The following is a 23802-nucleotide window of genomic DNA, read 5'->3' as shown; positions in this document are numbered from 1 at the left end:
CCTGACAGCTAGGTTTCTTATGGCTAGCAGCTAGTGGTGTTTTCTTTTACAGTGCAATTCTATGTATTTCTACTTAGAAGTAATGTCCCATTGGTTCAATTGGACTTACTCCCAGGTAAGTGTGTACAGGATTGCAGACCTAAGTTTCTTAAAGGCAGTTCTATACTAGCTTTCAGTAAGCAAAACCTTGCTGTACAGGTAGGCAACCAGTTCACTGACAATTTCATAAACAGTCCAAAAGGTGCCTTCTAGGTCTGGTTTTGACTGGCTTCTACTAATCATATTTTAAAAGAATTTTATATTGGCATTTTTATTTACTGTTTTAAATTGGATAAAATGACCTTTTCAGCGGGATGACCTTTAAACAATGCCTACTCAGTTGATAAAACTCCAATTGCTCAAATATCTTGATTTGTTGAGCAGCAGCAGTAAAGCTTGCTTGTATTGTATACCTTCAGATATTCTTAAAAAGTGAAAATAACTTGTTAATCCAGTTGCAAGATGCTGATTATATATCAACTAGGGGGTGGCCAAATACAGAAGAGGGAAGGGTCGCTGCCCCTTTAATAGTTGTGCAGAAGAGTATCAGCAGGCAGCAAGCCAAACTTGCTGAAATTCCCTCTACACCACTATCAAAGGTGCAGGAGCGCTGTTCTCTTTTGCATCTGGCCACCCTATACAAAACTGAACATTAATAGTTCTTAAATTGCAGATGAGTCAGTTCTCAGCAAACTGGTTGCCTATATTCAAAACATACAACTACTACAAGTGGGCAGTCAGACTTGTTTATGTTATTTTATAAGATTTGGGAGATTTCAACCAAACCAATAGCTTCTTGTATCTATCCCAAGTCTTCCTGCCAACAAATTAGGCTGGGAGGTGCACAATCTAATATACAACACCTGTAAAACCACTAACTTAAGCACTAGGATCCAGATATGGTTTGAAGGTACTAGAGGGAATGATCTCTCTAAAGCTAAGCAAGAGTGGGTTTGGTTGGTACTTGGATAGGAGACCAACAGGAAACCTTAGGTAAGTTGCTTTATGTTCCCTAATGAAAGGCAGGATGTAAATATAGCAAGTCTACTGCATGCAGTCAAGGTATGTTTGATAAAATATCCTAAGTTTTTATTATTTCATCATAAAAATGAAATCCTAGGCAGATTTACTTTGAAGTAGAACCCATCGATACCAGAGACTTCTTGTAGAAGTCTCCCAGATTATTTTCAAATTTCCATATGCATACAATCTCAACCTGAAAGAAATGAAATGTCTTGGCCATTCCTGGTGTTGACCACCTACACTAAAAGTTGTAGTCTCCTTAGAACAGTAGGCATAACTGATCTCCTTTTAGAAAACAATAGTTCCTTGATAACTCCAAGCATTTTTGCCAACTCCAACTTCAGAAGTCTTGAGTCTTCTCACAACCTCTGCTATCCAGGGGGTGACCACCACCCACAGCAGAAGTACACTCTTTTGTCTTAGTCTAATTTGGAATATTGTGTTGCCAGCTGCTTACAGTTCATGAAGAAGGCAAGAAAAGCCCAATCAGATGCTATTTCCTCTAATCTTCTTTCCACTACTCATACCTTTTCCTCCATCAGATGTTCTCCCATTTATTTTTTTGAGAACAATGCGATTGTCAGTTCAAAGACTGAGCATATAGACAATCTTTTCATATCAAATGACTTCTAAGTGGGAAACCTTCAGATTAGCCTGTTCTTTAAATTTCTACATAGTAAACTTTTAATCATTCTAGATTTGCTTACAAAATGCATAAACCCATTTGTAGAGTCAAGAAAACTTGGCTTAAATAATCATTAATGGAACAGAAACATAGTTTTGCTTGAATTGTATCTGTGCAAGCACAATTAATGCATGCTAGTAAAACATTGATGATAGCATTGCGATACAGTTTCTTGTAGTATAGCAGTGGAGGACATGTTCACACTCATTCCATTTTCTTCAGGCTTGTTTATGAAGTTTATTTTCACAGTTAATATAGCTCCGGTGTATACAGGGGTACCTGAAAATGTCTCCCCATGCCCACACCCTACCAATGCTTTGGGATTTCAGGGTCTGTTAGTAACATCCTGGTAGTGTTGTTGTTCAGTCGTTCAGTCGTGTCCGACTCTTCGTGACCCCATGGACCATAGCACGCCAGGCCTTCCTGTCCTGCGCTCTCTCCCGGAGCGTGCTCAAGTTCATATTCATTGCATCCGTGATGCTATCTAGCCATCTCATCCTCTGCCGTCCCCTTCTCCTTTTGCCTTCAGTCTTTCCCAGCATCAGGGTCTTTTCCAGGGAGTTTTCTCTTCGCATTAGGTGGCCAAAATATTGGCGCTTCAGCTTCATTATCTGTCCTTCCAATGAGCACTCAGGGTTGATTTCCTTTAGGATGAACTGATTTGACCTCCTTGCAGTCCAGGGCACTCGTAAGAGTCTTCTCCAGCACCACAGTTCGAAAGCATCAATTCTTCGGCGCTCAGCCTTCCTTATAGTCCAGCTCTCACAGCCATACATTACTACTGGGAAAACCATAGCTTTGATTAGACGGACCTTTGTCGGCAAGGTGATGTCTCTGCTTCTTACTATGCTGTCTAGGTTGGCCATAGCTTTCCTCCCAAGGAGCAAGCGTCTTTTAATTTCATGGCTACAGTCACCGTCTGCGGTGATCTTAGAGCCCAAGAAAGTAAAATCTGTCACTGCTTCCATTTCTTCCCCTTCTATATGCCAGGAAGTGATGGGGCCAGATGCCATGATCTTAGTTTTTTTAGTGTAACTATTAATAAATCATTTTTATTATCAGGTTACAACTTTGAACAGGCTTAGTTGGAGTCTTTATTCAAGAGTAGTTTAGTGGATGGGTGGGAGAAAGGGAGAAGGGAGGGCAGTATACGAAAAGCAACACACCTCACAACACACAGTGGGCAGTTATGAAAATGTGTTTTGTTTAGTACATGTAGTGCTATGAACGATCTCTACTACATCACCAAAACGAAGGAGTCAAAATTACAAGGAGACATTAATTTATAACCACCAACAGCCCATTACGTCTGAAAAATAGGTTTATTTTAAAACCAGTGGCATTGTGTGATATCCTATATGGCATAACCAGTTAGAGCAAAGTTCCTGGATACAAACAAAATTGCAGAATCTCTCTTTAAAGTGTGTACTTCCTGTCCAGAGTTCAGGCAGTAGAACAGCACCACATTAGCGAGAAGGAGTGCACTCCACAGGGGCTCCCACATAGAATCTTGGCTTTGAGATATTTCCACTCACAAATATACCTACACATTTTAAAGTTCTTCTTGTAGTATTTCTGCATGAAAGTCACATGGTAGCATCTACACATAAAATGACAGATAAAAATAATCTTCCTGTATGTTTTACAGAATATATCTACATTTCCATCTGAATACCCAGACCCATACTGCAGGTCCAGCAGAGGGAGTTGATTTTGTTTGGTCTTAAGAAGGCCTCTGAACAAGAAGCATGAAAGAGCACTGCTCTCTGGACCCTAAAGCCCAAGCTTCTCTACAGATGGTCTGACCTGAAGGGAGATCACTAGAAAGGAAGGATCTGATGGCTTCATTATCCACATGCCATTTTTTAAACGGCTTCTCTGTACAAAAGGGATAAATACACAAAAATCCCAGATCCATCAGAAAAACAAAAATACTGCAACACTTCACTCTTTCAGAGACAGGCATACAATCCATGCATGATACCTGCATTATATAAATTTCAGAAAATACTTTAAAAATAGGATCTTGGATACCCAGAATACCTGATGACCACAAAATACTTGAACTGATGCCCCCCACTCTGTCCCTAAACAGGGCAATTTCAATGTTACTTGATTTCTATAGTATATGAATACAATGAACTGAATCTTGTGTTTAGGCACATGCAAAATGATAAATTAATTCATTTTTTAAGCCACAAAAGGAAGATCCAAGAAAGGTGCATGTTCATCAGCCTCCTTTCATGTACAAAGTGCCCAGAATGTCAACAATAAGTTCAACAAAAATAGATGGATGCTGCAATTCTTTATGGCTCTGACTTTTGTGCTGAATACAATAATTTATTGGCTGATTTACCACCCCAGTGCCTCCTCCAAGGTAACACAAGTAAGCCTACATGCGCACACAATTACAACATGCAAAAACCCACACTCCATCTTAAGTAGATACACAAAATGAACAGGCAGTGTAACAGAGCTACTGCTGAAACATCTCAGGATTGGGCAGGGAAGAGAGAGAAATGACCAAATTCAATTCATGAGGGATACACCCTATTTTTGGAAGATTTGTATCCTGGCCATAGCAGTGTCATACATGGGTACTCTCTAGCCCTCAACCTGGAAAGCAGCAAGCTCCGAAGTCCCCTGTTGACAGCACTAAACCCAGAGTCGTATTTTCCCTCAGTCATTTAAGGCACAAACTTTTAATTTTGTTATACTGTTTCAGACAAAAAAAAAAACTCCCAAAAGATAAGCCAGCCATTCATGGGCCCACCCTTCCTGCTGTACAGACGACCAGGAAGAGGCTTTGGGTGTGAAGTTGAATGGTATGGGATGAAAAGACATCCCTTACTCTCTCTTCTCTCATCCTGGAAAGCAGAGGGCACAGTTCAAGTAATAGTTCAGCTTCCATTATCTTAAGTATTTTCTTGGTAGGAGAGCCATTTAATGGCAAGAATTGCTACTGAGAATTTGAAATCTCAGCTTCCCTGCATAATGTCTGCCTTGACCCAGAGCAGTGAAAGCTGATTACAAACTGTAAAGGCTAAAAAGCAATCAAACAGGTCTTCAGAAGCATGTCCCAGGCTGTATACAAAAATACAAGAGAACATGCAACATTATTTATACAGTAACTGTATAAATACTTTCCTCCAAATCCCCCCCCCATTTCAACACACACAAACACACACACACACACACACACACACACACACAAAACCCCTCCACCAAGGAGAATCTTCATGGAAAGAGGCACTTGAATGATATGTGGAGAATCCCTGTAGAAAGGCCTTCCCCTCACAGTGATATGGGGAAAAGGGAAAGAGATTCTCAGGAGTCCATCTCCTCTTGGTCAAGCGGTGGTGGCACAAAGCTAACTACTTCATCATAGGTCAGGCCTAAAGGAGAAAGGAAGATACAAAGACTTTAGTGAAACTAGTGGATAACAGCCCCTGCCCCCAAGGAATCACTCTAAGTTATTTCAGTCCTCAGTCATCTACAGCTGTTAACTAGAATAAGGTGCTAGTGCTTCCAAATTTACACGTTGGATCCATGTAATTAAAGGCCAGACTCCAATTTAGTTTTTGGAACAAGGTGACAGATCATGTAGTAGCTGGTAAGCTCCAGATTCTCTTGGGTCTAGATAATATCTCCCAAAACCCTATTCAGGCATTCACCCTGAACACATCAGGGCAAAAGTGTGTAGAAAGCCATGGGGCACATGCTAGCTCTGCCCCTAATGTACCCACGTGAGCCAGCTCTCCCTCCTCTCCCAACTGATAGTCAATTCTAAGCACATTGGGGGCAGGTCTGGCACCCCCATCCCCTTACACAGTTTTTGCCCTCACATGGTCAGGCTGAGTGCCTGGGCTGATTTCAATCCTGCTTCAGGCCTGATTTAGGAACGGTGCCTCAGTGTCTTTCATTGAGATAAACAGTGGGACTCTCTTGAACCTCTCTCCAACCTCCAATACTATCAGACTATGGTATCCTTCTGAACTACCTGGCAAGGCTGTGAGTTAAACCAACAGCACCACCTGACAAGTAAGCATCAGAAGGGTGTGCACAGGGCAGGTGGGGGGGGGATACTCCTGCTCTACCCCATTAGTTACCTTGTGGGGTGCTACAAAATTATTCTTTTTCCTCCGAGTTGTCTAACCTAGATGTGAAATCACCGAGAATGTGGGAATCTGGAGTGTATTGTCCTTAGGCTAATGACTCTTTTCCTTCAAATTCTAGTGAGGTAGTAGAATCCCTGATTAGATTATCTGGGGTCTGTAATGGGCTGGGATTAGGGTCAATAAGCATATTTAATCCAGATAACTATGCCTGTGTGAGTAGAAACCTGATATAGGGCTGAGCAGAAACAGAGGGGAAACTAACCAAGACTTCACCCATCATGAACTGCACCTCCACATTTTGCCAACTGCTGGGGGGCTGAGAAAAGGAGTGGAAGTGTTCACTCATTCAAATAAGTACAAAGGTAATGGCTGCCCTCACTCCAATTTGATTGTGACATCATGTAGCCAAATTAGATGAAATGCATGATGACATTATGCTGCCTACAATTCCCAAGGCAAGCCCCCCTGCTTGCTTTTTTAAAGGTAAAGAATGTGAAGACTGTTGTCCATTCACAGTGCTGTGCATTCACAGGGCTTTCCCAATAGAGCACATGGAAATATTCAAGAGGAATTTTGTGAACCCTACCCAAAGCTGCAGGACTAATCTGGTATCACATATAGTTCAAAGAGGACTAGATTCATTCTTTTGATAATGCTCCACTGGAACAGTGCTATTCCACCCCACCCCCACTATTCAGAAGGAATACTGCTACTGAGTTGCATTAGATGTTATCACCTGTCTATCTTTGTGCTCTCATGAGCTATAGGAATGTTGGTGAATGGCACCCACCAAGACCTGGCTCACCAAATCAGTCTTCCAGAAAACTTACTTTTCCATTCCTCAATATCAAGTTCTCTGCTTTCAAAGGATTGATCATAGGGATCTGCCACTGGCTCATCATCTGGGTCATGATACTGAGCAAAATAGGCATGGGCCAAAGCTTCTGCAGCAGTGATTCGTTTGTCTGTGTCCAGCACCAGCATCTTCTCCAGCAAGTCCACAGCTTCAGGAGCCACAAGGGGAAGAGGGGTGGGGTGGGAGTTAATATACAACAGTTCTTAAAAGCCCTACCTAAAGATGTAGGAGATCAGAATCCAGTCCGAGAGGTCTAAGAAATGTTATAGTTTCCTAATGACAGCATTTTAGCATTCAAACCATAATTGGGAAGGAACAATATTATTTTAAAATGTGCCCATAAGAAAGCATTCTACCTTTTTAGAAAGGCCTGCAAAACAAACTTTGAATTCCTCTTCTGATAGGAAACAACAAGTAGTACTGAACGGACAATTTGCTTTGCTCCCTTCAGCCAAGCTCTCCCCTGAAGCAAGGTTCGTAACAAGATACAGAAGCTGCTCTTAAAAGATTAAAAGTTTTAATTTAAAATTTTAAAATGAGTTATCAGAATTTCAGAGTTCTATTTTAGAAGGGAATTCAATCTAGAAACTCTACCTAAAAATAACCTGAGAGGCATAAACATATTCAATAGTTCTGATAAAGTTTTGAGTATTTCAAAGGGATTGACTTAATGGCATCTTCGCCTTCTGTAAAAAGAGCTCTACTTTAAAGCATCAACATGCTGTACCATCCCAAAAGACATTCACCATTTTAGTGTATATATGTTATATTCCCCACTACAATGAAACTATACAAATCTTACCCAGTGGATTGGCACCAATAAATACATTTTCAAAATTCATCTTCGGCATGTAAGACAAGGACTGTATGTAGTTTCTTGCCTGAGAGAAAATAAAACATGCTATTAACTTGTACCTCCTAATCACCAAGAGCACCTGTATGTGCTTACTTTTTCTTCCTCTATTTTAGATCCTTAATAAGCATTTATCTTAGCACTTCTCATTCACATATGGACCACTGTGGATACTAATAAAAACAAGTGCTGGAATCTGGGGCCTTCTGAGCTGTATAAATCTGGAAGAGCATTCAATGTAGTTGAACCCTAACGCAATAGAAATGTTACCAATGCAACATGCTGAAAAAAGGGTCGTACCCATTCACATTTGGCTATTTTTCAATCTTTTTGCAGCAAGCAATGAAACACCAAGAAAGTAGAGCTAACTGTGCAACCTAAAGCTACGTAATTGCACTAAGAAAACAGTGTCTCTTCATACAGACGTGCCTTTTATGAGCTCAAACTGGTTTACCAGCTGCTGCCCTATCTGAAGAAAGCAGATCTTGCCTCAGTTATACATGTTCTGGTTATATCCAGACTAGACTACTGTAATGTCCTCTACGTGGGGTTGCCTTTGAAGACTCATTGAAAACTTTGGCTGGTATAAAATGCAGCTGCTAGAATGCTTGTGGGAGCCAGGTGTTCAGAGCTCATTACACTGATACTATACCAGATGTACTGTTTACTTATTCATTTCCGCACTCAATTTAAAGTGCTGGTTTTAATCTTTAACACCTAAACCATTTGGGACCAGATTATCTGAAGGATCACTTGCATCCATATGAGCCTGTTGGAGCCTTAAGACTGACCTCAAAGGTAAAGTCCATCAGTTTGGTGGGTACCAGAGTGAGGGCCTTTTTGGCAGTGGCCCCACACCTGTTGAATTCTCTTCTTCGAGAGGTGCATATGTCCAGACCTGTACTCTGAAGGCATTTTGTTTCATAGAATCATAGAATAGTAGAATAGTAGGGCTGGAAGGGGCCTATAAGACCATCGAGTCCAACCCCCAAAGTTTCAGTCTGCCATCCACTGGAAGTGTGGTTTGCTGGGGTTTCAAACGCTGCAGTTTTTAGATGGGGGTGGAGTTGCCATAATCCATTTGTTTCATGTGGTTTTAATTTTGTAAGCTGCCTTGGGAAGGCTGTAATAAATAAAGGAATGTTTTAAACTGCAGACCACTATGCACACCCTGTCAGATCTCACCTCATGGCTGGGCATCCTGTTAATGAGATATGCAGGGGGTGTTCCCGTCAGACGCATGATCTGCTGAAGCTGGTTAATATCTTAAGTGCCTAGTCAAGGGCTTTGTTAATAGTTCAATAACACTGTGAACATACAATCAAGACAACTGCATACAAGGCATCTAGTCTGCACACAACAAGCAGTAACCCCTCTGTGTGTTATATCATCTTTAAGCACAGGAACGTGAACTAGAAAGTAAAGCATCTTAAAATTAGAAATCAGTTAAGAACCTTTCAGTAAAGCCAGATGCTAGTTCATTGGTCATAATCAAAAGTAGCCTTAAACTGAGTGTGGGCTCCTTTTAGACTTAAATTAAGAGTTCCCTTAAGCAAGGCAGTTAGCCAACAGATGACCACTTTAGAGATGTAATTTTATCCTCCTATCTCACTTTTGCTACCCAAGACTGCACCATCTGAAAGACTCTTCCCTCAGTAGCTGTGAATGGTAGGAAAGCAACATGCAATGTTAGCAATCTATTGGCACTGCACAAAAATGTTAGCTTGTCAGTGAACAAAAGAAAGCAGATTTAATGGCAACTAAAGCAAACTAAGTATATGCACAAGGGGCTAGCAAACAAATTCAGTGAATAGTAGTCAGTTTGGCTCTATTTAGCAAATTTCTTTATTCAGAAGTTAAATTTTGTTATTTTTCTTATAGGAGGAGGGAAGAGTTTCCACTTAGTCCTTTTAAGGAAATAGACTTTTCAACAACAAAAAGTTATCACAACCTATTTTCCTTTAAAAAATCTAGCCTTTTCATTCCCGATTTAAAGAATATCACTATTTTGGCAGACTTTCAAAGAACTTTCTAAGCAGAAACTCTCTACGTACTGATTTAAAAACCATACTGTGGGGGGGGAGGGGGGGAGAGAGAGAGAGATTGATTGATTGATTCATAGCCTGCCCTCTATAGTTGCTCCTCCAACTGCAGGATTCTTGTATCAAACCACAGATCACATAGGAAGGGATGGAGAAATCAGATTCCTAAGTAATGTACCATCCCACATAGTGTGGTGAAGACATGCCCAAACTGGCAGACAAGGCCTCCAGGCCTTTATATGCTCAAACTTGTGAAAAGGGTATGGAAATAAGGAGATCACTACAGACTGGAAGGTTAGTGATTGTTCTCTGTTTCTCTAGACAGCTAACGAGGTGATTCTAGGAAAATGTACAACCCAAGGATAAGGCATTAGCCTAAATATTATCCTGTTGTACACTAACAGAGTAAGGGAAGAGTCATGGGTCAGCCAAGGCAAAAGTTGATACACTCCACTCATATCTGGTATCTAATGGCTATAACCCCCACGCAGGGAAGGGGGTGGGTGGAGGAGAGAGCAATATATCCCTTTCTCCAGCCAGGGTTAGGAATACCCTTTGCCATCCCCTAAGACCCTAAAAGAGGCAACAACACCTCCCCGCAAGGGCTCAGGGTGGGATACAGCAGGCATATAAATATAAAAGCTGATCCTCCCTGTATTTGAAAAATACACAATCCAAGTTCAGGGGAAATAATTTTAAATCACCGTCTATCTTCAAACATTATTCTTCGGTGCTATGGTTTCATAACATTAACTTACCTCCTGCAAATCATCCACACACTTCATCAAAACTGTTTATACTTTTTGCTACTTAAAGTGCATTCTACCTAGACTGCATCTCTTCAAATTTCACATCAGAAGTATTCAAAACAGCCACCTGAAAACAGAATCTTTGCTACCATCTCAGTCTTTATATGAAGATGCTTGAGGTGATAAGCTGCTATATCTCAGTGTTCACTGCCATTTAATTTCACATTTTTCACTACTCAGCATTCTGTTTCTGGTTGAGATATGGACCAAGTTGGGCTTCTACAAGAACAATGCTCAACCCATACATGTAGGAATTGATATTGCAGGGCAGAAAATTATGATGAAATGGAGCCATAGGAAGTCCTGTTACTTGAAAAGTGGACCCTGATTTAAAGGGCTATCAAGGATAGGCTAGTGTTTTAAGATGGACACAGTGGACACCAGGGGAAATTGGTCTTCCAAGAACAAGACTTTTAGGGTAGGGACATATCCAACCTGTTCTTTGTAAATCACCACATACATAGATAGCACTATAGAAATAAATACAGTAAATAAATAATACCACCCAACTGTGAATGCACGCTTATTCTCAGGGATCAGTTTTCCCCCTCACCCTCAATAAGCAAGTTCTACTAAATCCCTCCAATATGACCAACTGCTGATTAAATAGTTGTCCCGCTGATTAAATAATTGTCCTGAAGCAAAGCGCCTGAGGTTGTCATGTTTATTTTTTTTTAATCTCCAGTACATCTATAAGTTTGAACACTATTGTCTTTCTTATCTACTTTCTCCACCTGTGTTCAGCATTCCACAGAAGCCTGAGTCATGTTCATGTTGATGTCACTCCCCTTTCTCACCTGATCATCCAAGAGTCATCTAGGTATTTTTCAAATTCCATCAGCCTAATTTCAGAAAAACACTAAGGACGAAACAAGATGAGCATACCTTTGTTAAATATGCACTAACTAGTGTGGGTATGAAGTAGAGAGGTGTGTGTGTGCTCTATTTTTTATCACTAAATGGAGCATGGTGAGAAGGGAATGCAAGTGAAACTCATCTCCTTCCCCACCTTACCTACCCATACTCCACTGCTTTCCCCAGCCCAGCTCCAGAAGCCAGTTTGGGGGAAGGCTCCAAACAGCAGGGCGCAAGGAGAGCAGGTTTCACTCCCAGCATTCCATTTAGTGATAAAATTAGACCCTAGTTTGGCCCTAAATGCATGTATGCCGAGTCTGTCAATTTATTTAAGCTCACTTCCCCTCTTAATTCTGAACATGTTTCAATCTCTACAGTATATCTGAAGAGAGTCAGACAACTTGTTGTGGATCTGTTTTATATGAGTTCCTAATCAAAGCATTTATATAAAAAATCCATCTGTGTAGAAGGATAATGGAGTTAAGCTCCCACCCCCTGAATGCACAGCCATCCTGCTTATGGGAGAAAGAATAGCTGTTATCATTGCTTCCATGGTCATCACCTTTATGACTCAGCACTTCTAATACTAGGTGGGTTTTATGCTCTGAAGACAAAGACAAAATGTTGCCACTAGTAACAACTGGAATTCACTTTGTGGCTTTGAACATGATTCACAGTCATACTAGTTCCTAAACAGAACATTTTTTCCCTTTTAGAACATTCCTTGGATTGCCAGATCTGGGAGAACATGCAGTGCAAGTCCTAAAAACCCAGCTCTATGGAATGCAATATCCACCAGGACACATAGGATATTCTTAGTAGCAAGTATGTTACAGTGTATAGTAATAGCATATAATAAAGAATGCTTAATGTTTAGCTAAGCGTAGTATAGCCTACAGACAGGAAAAAAAAAAGAAATAGGCAAGACAGGAAGAACCATTTACATGATGAGCAGTACAGAGGAAGAGAGAGACTTCAATGTGCCTAAGAAAACAAGTCAAAGAAAGAGGAAAAGAAACTAACCAGGAAAGAGATAGAGGCAGTCTATAAGGAAGCAAAGTAAATAAGGTAAAACATAAAATCCAAAGAGGGCAGGCATTACAATTAAGTTTTAAACTCACAGACTCTGAAGAGATTTTCGTCAAAAGCTCAGCCCCTGGGGTTCCAACGAGTCTCAAAATGAGCTTCAACTGATCAATATCTAACGATGGACCATAAAGGAAAATGCTGGGACAAATAAAATGAAAAAAATACACACACACAGCAGCAGCCCAATAAAATTAAAGGGGGAAAAGGTCAACCAAAGAATTATAAGCAAGATTAGCACATCTCTCATGTATAAAGCATGTATCCCATACATACCCATCTGCTGAAAATCCTACACCCAAATTTGTTAAAAAAAATGTGGAATACTGAGCCAGTACAGACATGACTGCAGGTGCTAAACTCTGGAGATAGTTGCTCACATGGACAGTGGAATGTCATAAGGGCAAATTTACCCGAGATTGTGACTCCTCTTCCACAAGCTGCAATTTTCCTGATTATGGAAGGGAAGAGGCAATACACACTTCTGAGCAGAGTGACTGCACTACAGAATTTAGTTGCTTCTTCAGAATATTGTGAATCATGGCTCTGTCATCTGTATCTTGGTTTTGTCATCAATATCCTCAAGTGAGAAAAATATAGTAAAGCTTCTACCCAAAAGATTCAAAATTGAGGAGAGCTTAGCTAGGGGTTCTATAGTCAACAGGCTTAACATCATTTTTTGGTTTTGCTCTACTCAGCTCTATGACCTATATTCTATTTGCACTACTAATGCCCACCCTGTTAATCTAGTTCTTTTCCTGAGCTACATTCCAAAGGGCTACCCCAGTTTGTTCAAACATGCGCATTTTGCGATCAGAATACAATGATACTTGATCTGCATAATTAGGGCTCTGTGGTGGTTTTATGTTAGATCTACATTCTCCCAGTCATTAGTAAGGTCAACATTTAGTAACAGAAGCAGTATGGAGAAGACTTGCATGCACAGGTGCTACTGACAGTAAGAATTACTGTTGCATAACAATTAAAGCCTAAGTCATATAGCGTGTTTGAAACTAATATTAATACAGCGTAAGCTTTCTAGGTTACAGCCTACTTCTTCAGATGTTGCCAGCAGTTGTACTTTGGGCAAGCAGTGTAATTTAACAGAATATTTACTCTTAATCCTCTTTCTTTTATTTTTTTTTAATCAGTGACTATATTAAAATTACATTAGACACCTTATGTCAAATTCATCTGGACATTTATTATAACATTTAGAGGGAAATTACACAGAATGTAAAGAGTTATATCTGCTTGCTTTGTACTTACAATATATTTAAGTCTTTGGAACCTGCATCTACCATGTAGTTTTGTAGACCACAGAGTTGGTGTAGCATAGTGGGCAAGTATGATCCAGGAACTCCAAATCTCAGCTCAGCCACAAATTCATTACGGACCTTCCTAAAAGTTTCTCCCAGCTGGTGAAAGGTGGGATATAAATTCTATACACAAAATTATTCCAACCCTAAACATACTAACCTTTCACTTCTATCAGTAAATTGATGGAAACCACTTAAGTGAATCCCAGACTGGATTTGAATTGAGGTCTACCACAAAGCTCTGTTGACTAGGCAGGATCATCTTTAAAATGAAAATGTCAGTTCCAATTTATTTGTTTCAGCCTTAAGCCATAGCAAATGTATATACATCTGTATTAAATTAAAATGTCATGGCAATACTATAGTGAACAACCAAAACCATGAATTCACATCTCATAATTTATTCAGAAGACAGTTAATCACAACAGTCACATTGTCCACAAGATTTCATTTTTGCTTTGGCTAGGGCTAATGCTATAATAGCCATTTTCTGGCTGAATGTAGTGACAAATATATCCACTATTGAAACTCATATTTCTTTTCCAGATTTCTGTCTGCTGTGCAGATGTAGGAACACTATTCACTTTATTTCACTAGTTCTACAAGCCATTTTCTAAGGGAAAAAGTAGAAGACACTAGATATTGGAACCCTCTATATAACTCAGCAGCTGACTAACACAATTAATGAACTAAACCTATCTATAAGCTATAACAAATGTACTGCGCCTACTATTAGGTCTATTAATGGTAAAAGAATTCTAACTGTACCAATAGTGTTATCTGTGAACAGCTACAAAACTAAACAAGTTGTTCGCAAAACCAAAGCAAAAGAAAATTCAAGAGAAAGTGTGTGCAAAGCAAAGCAAAGCAAAGCAAAGCATGCAGATCTCAGAAGAGAATCACGTTCAAGGGCTGGCATGTCCAAATATTAACATGCCGAAAGAAGTCAAGTTTGCCACCACAGCCAGCAGCAAAATTCAGATGCAAGGTCAAAGTGAATATTCAAGACAAAGAGTACCAAGAAATCATATTGTTCTGAATTGATTACCTTTTGAGAATTCTTCCTAGCTTAGAATAAGTTTATGACAGTAATTCTCCACCACAGTCCAATTAGTTACCCCAGTTTCTTGTAGTATTTCATGTTGTTAGAACAGTTAAAGAGCTCACCCCGAAACAGATTAATCAAGGCATAGTACTTGAAGACATTGATGCACTTAACCCGTTTCCCACCCCGCACCCACTAATTGACAGTTTAAAAAGAAGAGTTAACACTAATTTAGGTCATGGTGGAAGAAATTTGAACTTTGCCCAGCAATTACCATCTTACATTTTACACAGTACTACCAGATCAAACTTTTGTTGATATGCTCAGATCTGTGTCCACCAAAATGTCCTTCCATATTTTTGAAACATAATGCAGCTACAGAAATTAACTTTTTACAGTAAATGTAATATTAAGGAATTACAACTTGGGCACTTGATTATCAGATAATGATTATCACCTGATCATTGTGAGTTTAAGATAGCAACTCCCATTAATAGAGCCCAAGAAGCCACAGAGGATCAACTACCCATGCAAATCAGGTTTCAAGAGCTGAGCAATAAGATCTACTTTGCCAATTACTAGTATTGGTGGTATACATCTGTGTGTACTCAGATAATTCTTATAACGTGAACATGTGCTATATCATTCTTTAGGTTGTATCCAATGTTAGTCTAACTTAAGTCCCATCCATTTCAATGGGTCTACTCTAACAGTGGGACTAACAGTGGATACAACTGTTCACTACATGCCCCCATGATTTCAATAAGGAGCAGGCAGCCTAAAGAATTGGTATCACTCTCTGATCTTGCCTTAAGTAACTGCCATGCATAGAGCCCAGAATATTTACAGAAAGCAAACTCACCCTTACTCAGGAACATATAAAAGTGAAGTAGATACATATAATTAAAAAAGAAGAAAATATTTACATAGTAAAAATGACGGTAAAATCCAATTCACATTTGCAGCACGCCTATTTTGCTCTGTAAAGCAAGAGAAATGTTTGTTTGCATACCTCAGATTGAAAAGAAAGACAACTGCAAGGATATTGAAAAAGGAGAAGATAAAGTTAACATGAAGGAGTGAAGGCAAGCGATAGGAAGATAAAATAAGACAAAATCCAAGATGTAGGTCACACATTTATCATATTATTGTTTTTATAACATTTGCCTTAGCTGCACTGGAGAAATTTTTGAAGGATTTATTTTAAACCCTTTATTTTGGTCTTTCCAAAATTAAATAAAGGCATCATCATACGGTATGAATAAGAGGAGACTGAACACCAAAATTAATACAAGGTTTAAAAACACACACACACACACACTCTCTCTCTCTCTCTCTCTCTCTAACCTCAACTATGTGAGGTTGGAGAAGCAGCTCCAAAAGACATAGTGTTCTCTTTCAGGGGATATTTAATATTTTGAAAACTGAAATCTTAACACAGAAGTACATCTTTATCTCACTAGGAATCAATATATGTATTTTATTGCTTTAGGAGTATAATGCAAGGGCAAAGTTCAATACAAGCCTTAAAATATTCCACTCCAATAGAAAGTATGTGTGTGAACATAATGCAACAGGATAGACTACCTCTATGTTAAGAACTCTTGATCTAAGGGTTGGACAGATACCTTTAAAGATTTTTAGACTTTGGAGGGATTTTCAGATTTGATACTAAATGCCTCTCTCAATTATGCCAGCAGACCAAAATCATGTCTTCATATTAAGATGATCACACAGAGCATTTATATATTCCTAACAGGCTTATATTACATGAGCATGTCCCTGGTGTTATGTCTATGTGGCCAACATTCAGTATCTGTAGATATACATTCAGGGCGGGATCCAATGTGGGCAGTCTGCTAGCCCCAGTGCACACACAGCCCCTACTCCTGTGGACCACAACATTGTGCTTCTGGGGGCAAGCCCCCAAATGAGCAGAAATTATTGTTTCTAGAAGGGGCAGGTTGTGCTCCTTTCAGAAATGAGTGTCTCCACTTGTTTCGGGGCTTGCCCCAGAAGCGCTATGTTGTGGCCACCAGCGGCAGGGGCCACATGCACACTGGGACCAGCGGGGGCTGGCTGTGTGTGGAAAGCCCCCGTTGGATCCTGCCCTCAAATAGGAAGGAAAGCCACATTTAGGAGTTTCATTAGAACTGATTAATAGATCTACCTATAGATGATTTATTATAGCCTTTTACAAGCTGAAATCGCTATTACTTTGGGGCTTCTAAAAATTATGAGGGAGCCTGTCTCTTCATATAACCAGTTCCAAAACTTAAGAAGTTTGACAGGACATTTGGATTGCTGGAATTGGAAAACCAATGTCAGAGGATTTGAAGGACTGTAACTGCATTTTAGTCCCAGTAGCAACGTATGGCTGTGAGAGCTGGACTATAAGGAAGGCTGAGCGCCGAAGAATTGATGCCTTCGAACTGTGGTGCTAGACAAGACTCTTACGAGTCCCCTGGACTGCAAGGAGGTCAAATCAGTCAATCCTAAAGGAAATCAACCCTGACTGCTCATTGGAAGGACAGATACTGAAGCTGAAGCTCAAATATTTTGGCCACCTAATGCGAAGAGAAAAGTCACTGGAAAAGACCCTGATGCTGGGAAAGAGTGAAGGCAAAAGGAGAAGGGGACGGCAGAGGATGAGATGGCTAGATAGCATCACCGATGCTATGAATATGAACTTGAGCACACTCAGGGAGACAGTGGAGGACAGGAAGGCATGGCATGCTATGGTCCATGGGGTCACGAAGAGTCGGACACGACTTAACGACTGAACAACAACAACTGCACTTTATCTTCAAGAGGGAAAATGAATGTTTCAATTTATTTTTAGATGCTTTCAAAGGATACGGTCCGTACCAGGGAACAGTGTTCTTCCAGTCAATAGTTCAGCCATAATACATCCAACTGACCAAATATCAACTGAGGAAAAAGCACACTAAGTTAGAAGCTAATGACTCCCGATAGTCACAGAGTATGACTCCCGATAGTTTCAGTATTCCAACTGTTAAAATTACCTAATTACAATGGGTAGCCCAATCCTAAAATGCTTAGCTTTAGTATGGGAACATGCAAATGCATATATTTGTACTTTAACACAAAAGGTCTTCAGATGCAGAACTGCTTGATTAGTTTAAAAAATATAGATATTACTAAATATATCCTGTATTAGGGCAGGGTCAGACAACTCCATTATGGCATATTCTATTCTATGGTTCAGTGCTGTTTGATAATTTTTAATGGTCTAGGCTAATGAGACACAGTACCTGTTTGATTGTAATGCATCCAGTTCAGCATGATCTCAGGAGCTCTGTACCACCTGGTTGCTACATACCCCGTCATCTCATCATCTGTGTGACGTGCCAACCCAAAATCCAGAATCTGCAGAACAAGAACAGCCATAAACTGGTACAATTAATTCAACAACAAAAATGGAGAGATAGGGCTTCTCATATCTGATTAATTACAACTGGGAAAGATCTGAGACTGAATGGAAAGAAAGACTGTTGAACACTTCCAGACATGGATTTAGCAAAACATAGGTTTTACAAGGCTAAAGTTGTCAAGGATTTGCAATAGATCTGTGATTCTCTAACTGTACTGTGCCCAATTACAGCCAAGAGCAGTAGAAAAAAACTAACGATGCACATGCAGACTTCTGCTTGTGCTGGTGAGACTGTCTTCTCCACTCCTCCCAGAATCTGTTCCAGAAGATCCCCTGACCCCCGGAACAGATTCTAAGGGTGGGAAGGGGCTACAGGGGGAGAGGGAATCACCTTCCTCCCTGTTCCACTGATGGAAGCTGTTCTATCAGCAAGATGAGCTAACTGGATTCCACCCAGTAACCACAGTTCATGAGTATCACATCTATACAATCCAGGAAGGAATAAACTGGAACTTTTATTGAATACCTGTTGTGCCAACAGTTATATAAAGACCCATCCATTCAGAAAATATTTGACCAGGGCCATCAAATAGACTTGCTTATATGTGTCTGTATTTTTCTAGCAAGATATTTAATGTCCTGACCGATATGAATAGGATTGATCACTAAGTTACCCATACGCCAGGTGTGAACACTAATCACAAATTACCTTCAGCTCACAGTCCTCATTCACAGCTAGGTTACTAGGTTTTAAATCCTAAAAGAAAAAGAGATACCAGCATCAGCATTAAAATAGTAACAAAGTTGTCCCTATTCTGAAATTTAGCACTGACAATATCTAACATATCCCTCATCTTTTAAATCCAATCCCCAGATGTTATATACAATCCCATCATAATCTTACTGTTTTTCAGCAGCCTGTATCAATCCTATGTATAAGAAAGCACTAAAAATTACTGCACAAAAATATGCTGTGTGTGTGTGTGTGTGTGTGTGTGTGTGTATGTATTTGAGAATGCATCCAACTCAGCTCCATCTCCTCCAGCATTAACTGAATTTTTTACTGCAATCTTATTCAATAAGTTTTAGCTCAATCCTGAAGCTGCTTTACTATGTAAGGATCCAATGCTATATTTTCCAGGGATACTGCTTTCATTGCATATTGAAGTTAAGCCAACAAGAATACTCACTCTGTGTATTATGTCAGCAGAATGGATATACTGCAAGGTAAAAGATATTTTGACAATTAGGTTTGGGGCACTATTTTCCATTTCTTTATTAAGCAAATCTACATCTTTTCTACTTCATTTAATCATCTAGTTTTCTGTGGTTTTATAATAGTGTTTAAGAGAACTGCAGGGGAAAATAAAACACAGTCTGCTCCCAGCTTTCCCCTTTGCAAGTAAACAGAATATAATTTCCAACTCAAAAGTAGGAAAGAATAATGCCTTCATGAAAAACAAGAGGCATGATTTTAAAATTTTCATCTCTTTCGATTTTGTTCCTCTTGGTTCTATTGAAATGTGCATTTGCATTTTGAGTTTACACCATCAAAATCTCCATCACCAAAGTGCCTGGGAACCTGAGAGATAGTAATCTCATCACAAGTCACATTATGGCATTTAAGACCACATCTAGAAGTTCTGGAAGAATTTCTGCTTCAAAAAATAAAATTAAACCTGATTTCTAGTTGGTCTATGTTGTTCATCTGCAGACTTTTTCAGGGAGCCAAAATGGCTCCCCCCAAATCCTTGATCTTATATTTCTTGGCACTCTTTGCAGCCATTGTTTCTCTGGTCTGCTGCAGCACCATTTTCCACCTCTGAACTTTTCTTCCTGGAGTGATCCCAGTCTAACAGGAATCACATAGTGGATGAGATGGTGTCACTGAGGGCAAATATAATTATGTTAGAGTGAGGGCAACGCTTCCTGGACTGGTCACATGGGCGATTCTAACCAATCATGAGCATATTACTTTTCTAAGCCAGCAAAGGAAGCCAGGCTTGAAATTGAGAAAAGGGGTGAGAGATCACACTGCAGATTGTCACTGCAGAAGCAGCCTCCCACACTAGCTCTCTATGCTTCATGGAGCCCTTCTCCATTTTCCTGTATGGAAGAGTACAGCAAGGCAGAGAAAGCCAGTGAGAAGACAGGCTGCTTCTGTAGTACTATCAGCAGCATGATATTTCCTTGTAGGTTCCCTTTCCTCCCTGTACATGAGGATTTTTGCAGTCGTCCCTCTGACCACCAGTGTTTTACCCATCTAATAAAAACGCAGCACACAAAAATGAACAAAATCTCCCCCACACAGAGAACATTTAGTTTCTCTGAACATAAGGGAGTAGAAGAGGAAAAGTCTGATCCAATTCAGGGAAGCAGGCAAGTGATGACCTTTTCACCTCCCTCCCAGCTCTCAAAAGGGTGGTTAGTCTTTCATGTCCACTGTGATGGGGGTCAGTCTAACCAATTCAAGACAGCAAGTATGTGATGGTGCTTTCATCTGAATACAAGCTCTCAAAAGTGGAGGGGAGTGTTTTCTGTCGGATTTTCCACTTATGTACAGATGTGCTGCTATATAGGACTGATGTCAATACCTTCAAACCACGAAGAATTTGATAGATAAGAAACTGTACATGGTCATCTGTGAGCTTCTGACATTTTACAATGTTGTTAAGATCTGCCCCCATAAGATGGGTTACAAGGTATCTAGAAAACAAAAGTTAATCAAAGGTATTACCTCTACATCATATAGTTAAACGAATTAAAGCATTCTAGGGCTCAGATAAAGAAACATGATCAGAACCACTTAAACTATCAGCAACTAATGAACAGTACATTGGGTTGGATGCAGATGCAAAGAGCAATCCTATACATTTGCTCAGAAGCTCAGTATGTTTAATGGGAGTTACTCCCAGGTAAGTGTGTACAGGATTGCAACCTTTGATAGTTGAACTTAGTTCCCATTAAAATCAATGCTTAAGTCAGGTAACTTGTCCCACCTAATTTAATGCAACTAACTTAGTCTGGACCCAATACATTTTTTTTAAGAAAAGTCATCAATTTGATGTGTCACATTTTCACAGGGAGGAGGCTGCTATGGTATAGGAACTTGCATAGGGGACCACTTGCATAGGAATTCACATGCATTCCCCACTCCACCCCACCCATATGCCAGGGCTATGCACAAACTAGCTCCTAGGGAAAACACAGTAGTTATCCTAAATCTTCTTAGATATGAAGCCCTGAGAAAATGACACTGTTTCAAGTCATTTCCCTGCATCTGCATCCCTCTTTCAACAATGATGAAATAAAATACGCTGATCTCTGCACTGATTCAGTCTTTCCACTTCTCCACAAAAGAAAGTGGGAAAAGGTGTGTATAGGGTTTATGAAGGCACTCTTAAGTATTTGCTAATGAAATACTGATCTTAAGTCAGGAAGCCTGTCTCAACATGTTCTTTGAAACTATCACATACAAGCCCAACTGGTTTTAAACACAGCTGTTTAAGGACTCATCATACAACCACAAGTATCCATGAGTCTGTTTTAGTACAAAGTGAACAACTGAAGAAACCAGTCCTCAATCATTTCAAGAGAATGAAGACGTTCACATGATTAATACAATTTTAGCATTATTCCCCTCCTTGCTAGCATTAGCAATTCTCTCCAAAATTCAAAGGCTCTTCCAGTCAGTTAAAGTACTTTGCTCAGTCTGGATTTCATGAGTCTTTTTTTCAACATGTGAAGCCTTTTTTTCTTTTCTTTTTTAAAAGAAAGTGTTATCATTTCTGCTTTGACAGTAACTGCACCTACAGAAGGTTCTCATAAAGTAAAGGTACTCATCTGCAACTAGAAGTATTTGAGAGCTCTAAATATACACAGGTAATTCAGGGCACTTAATTATGGAACACCAGTCTGTATGTTCCAATAAGCACTGCAATCCTGTGCACAGTACCATTCAACTCAACTGGTTTAAGGTATCAGAAGTGGATGCAGTAATGATTCAAACCTGAAGAGTTGTAGAGGAACTCCTATACATTCCACTTCCAGTCACTCCAGTAGCAGAGATCAAAAAGCAAGAACTATGTTAATAATTTTGGACAACACATGTTTTTGTCTTCATTTTTGACTGTCTAAAATTGGAAACCTAAGCTCTACTAACTGTGTGCCCTGGGATGTGCCATACACAAGCAGACACAAAGCCTAGTTAAGTGCCAAAAAAGATTAGAAACTGTCATGACAGCATGCAGAGGGGAACCTTACTAAGGATTCCAGATCAGAGCAGCTGACAGCTGACTTATGAAATTTGTGAGTTATTATTGACATACAAATATCCTGCATCCTCACCGGCTATTCAAATTCAGATAGATTTGTTATGTAAAGCTGGCTCAAAACACTACTGTTAAGCACAGATATAGCAGTTGGGAACCAGCTGTCAACTGCTGCTTCTTAACACACGTAGACATGGTAAAGTAGATACTCATACATGACTATGTATTTTACCTTCTCCCTGGTCCAGTATAGGAAAATATACTGTGTGAAACAGCCCTTAGCTACTCTCCTATACAAACTAACGAAGGATTGTGCAGCACAAATGCTTGCATACTTCTACAGCAAAGTTGGTGCAGTAAGATATAGGACTTCATTTATTTGTTCCTCCATGTACTCAGTCTTAGTGGCCAATGGAAGTCTAAAGCCCTTTCTAAACTAAAGCTTTTGGTTGTATCACAACTGTCGCATTGACTCTTTATTGACAAGGGGATTTCCACTGAGCCTGCAAACATTCCAATATCAAAGCTATTAATTTTGGATTACTTTGAAAATAGCCCGAATATTTGCAATTCAGTTTAAAAGTGTTACCTACACATCATTGAATTCTTCTAGCAACTTTGCTGGTGTGAACACATCTAGAAGACCAATAACCTGTAACGGGGGAGAAGAAAACATGCATAAGGAAATGTACATTTTATACACAAATCTGCCCTTTCCCAACTCAAGCATGTATATCACATGTGGGCAACCCACTGCCAGCCAGGCCAGCCAATGGTATGATGAAAGTTGTAGCACAACATCAGAGGGCCAGAGCTTCCCCACCCCTCAATGAGCATGACAATGAAGCTGTGCTAGCACTCCAATCAAAAGGCACTGTACAGCTATTCCATCTTTCCATATTTAATGGAATTTCTGTGGTAAGAAAACCGTGGAAGAAGCAGTGAGGAAACATGGGAGGATTACAAATGGAAGTCAAAGTCATCTGGTGTCCCCCCATAAAATTCTATGAATGAAGCAGGGTTATTGCACAATAAAAGCATGGTCTCGAAACACCCATAGTTAAGACTAGACACAGTTTGTTGAGTTCCGATGACATGGGAAACTGCAGTTAACAGAAAACAGAACCAAAAGCTTCTAAACTCCTTGCAGCCATGAAAACGAAGGGAAGAGGGGGCAGTTTGCAAGCCTGAGGCTCACTATGACCTGTTCTCATCAAACTAAGCTATGGTTTAGTGTAATGTCTGAATGCAACCATTGTTAATAATGCACAACATGCAGTACTGCTATTGTATTCAGTTGAGTACACTTGCCACTACAACAGCCCCAAAAGAAATCATTTTTGAATTCAATGTGAGAAATAAGAGACTTCAGCCTTTCTTTATTAAATGCAAATCCTTTATATTTAT

General features: G+C 39.8%; 1 protein-coding gene across 2 annotated transcripts in view; it reads right to left on the bottom strand.

Annotated features, from left to right (window-relative positions):
* Positions 1 to 3050: 3050 nt before the first annotated feature.
* MAPK14 (mitogen-activated protein kinase 14) overlaps positions 3051 to 23802 on the bottom strand; it is a 35345-nt gene continuing 14593 nt past the window's right edge. The window contains exons 3-12 of one of the 2 annotated variants that reach the window (XM_084852940.1): positions 22989 to 23047; positions 20719 to 20830; positions 19315 to 19344; positions 18834 to 18881; positions 18006 to 18120; positions 17590 to 17661; positions 12402 to 12481; positions 7524 to 7602; positions 6696 to 6869; positions 3051 to 5142 (exon numbers count right to left, since the gene is read on the bottom strand). In XM_084852940.1, coding sequence (XP_084709066.1) covers positions 5075 to 5142; positions 6696 to 6869; positions 7524 to 7602; positions 12402 to 12481; positions 17590 to 17661; positions 18006 to 18120; positions 18834 to 18881; positions 19315 to 19344; positions 20719 to 20830; positions 22989 to 23047 — 837 coding nt within the window. In that variant the 3' untranslated portion in view covers positions 3051 to 5074. Of the gene's footprint in view, positions 5143 to 6695; positions 6870 to 7523; positions 7603 to 8759; positions 8840 to 12401; positions 12482 to 17589; positions 17662 to 18005; positions 18121 to 18833; positions 18882 to 19314; positions 19345 to 20718; positions 20831 to 22988; positions 23048 to 23802 lie in introns of both variants that reach the window. The other variant, XM_084852941.1, reaches the window with a different exon arrangement.

This window comes from Heloderma suspectum, chromosome 4, assembly GCF_057233095.1.
Source record: "Heloderma suspectum isolate Gila_16-S chromosome 4, 16-S_ref, whole genome shotgun sequence".
NCBI lineage: Eukaryota > Metazoa > Chordata > Lepidosauria > Squamata > Helodermatidae > Heloderma > Heloderma suspectum.
This window is presented reverse-complemented; position numbering and strand designations above follow the sequence as displayed.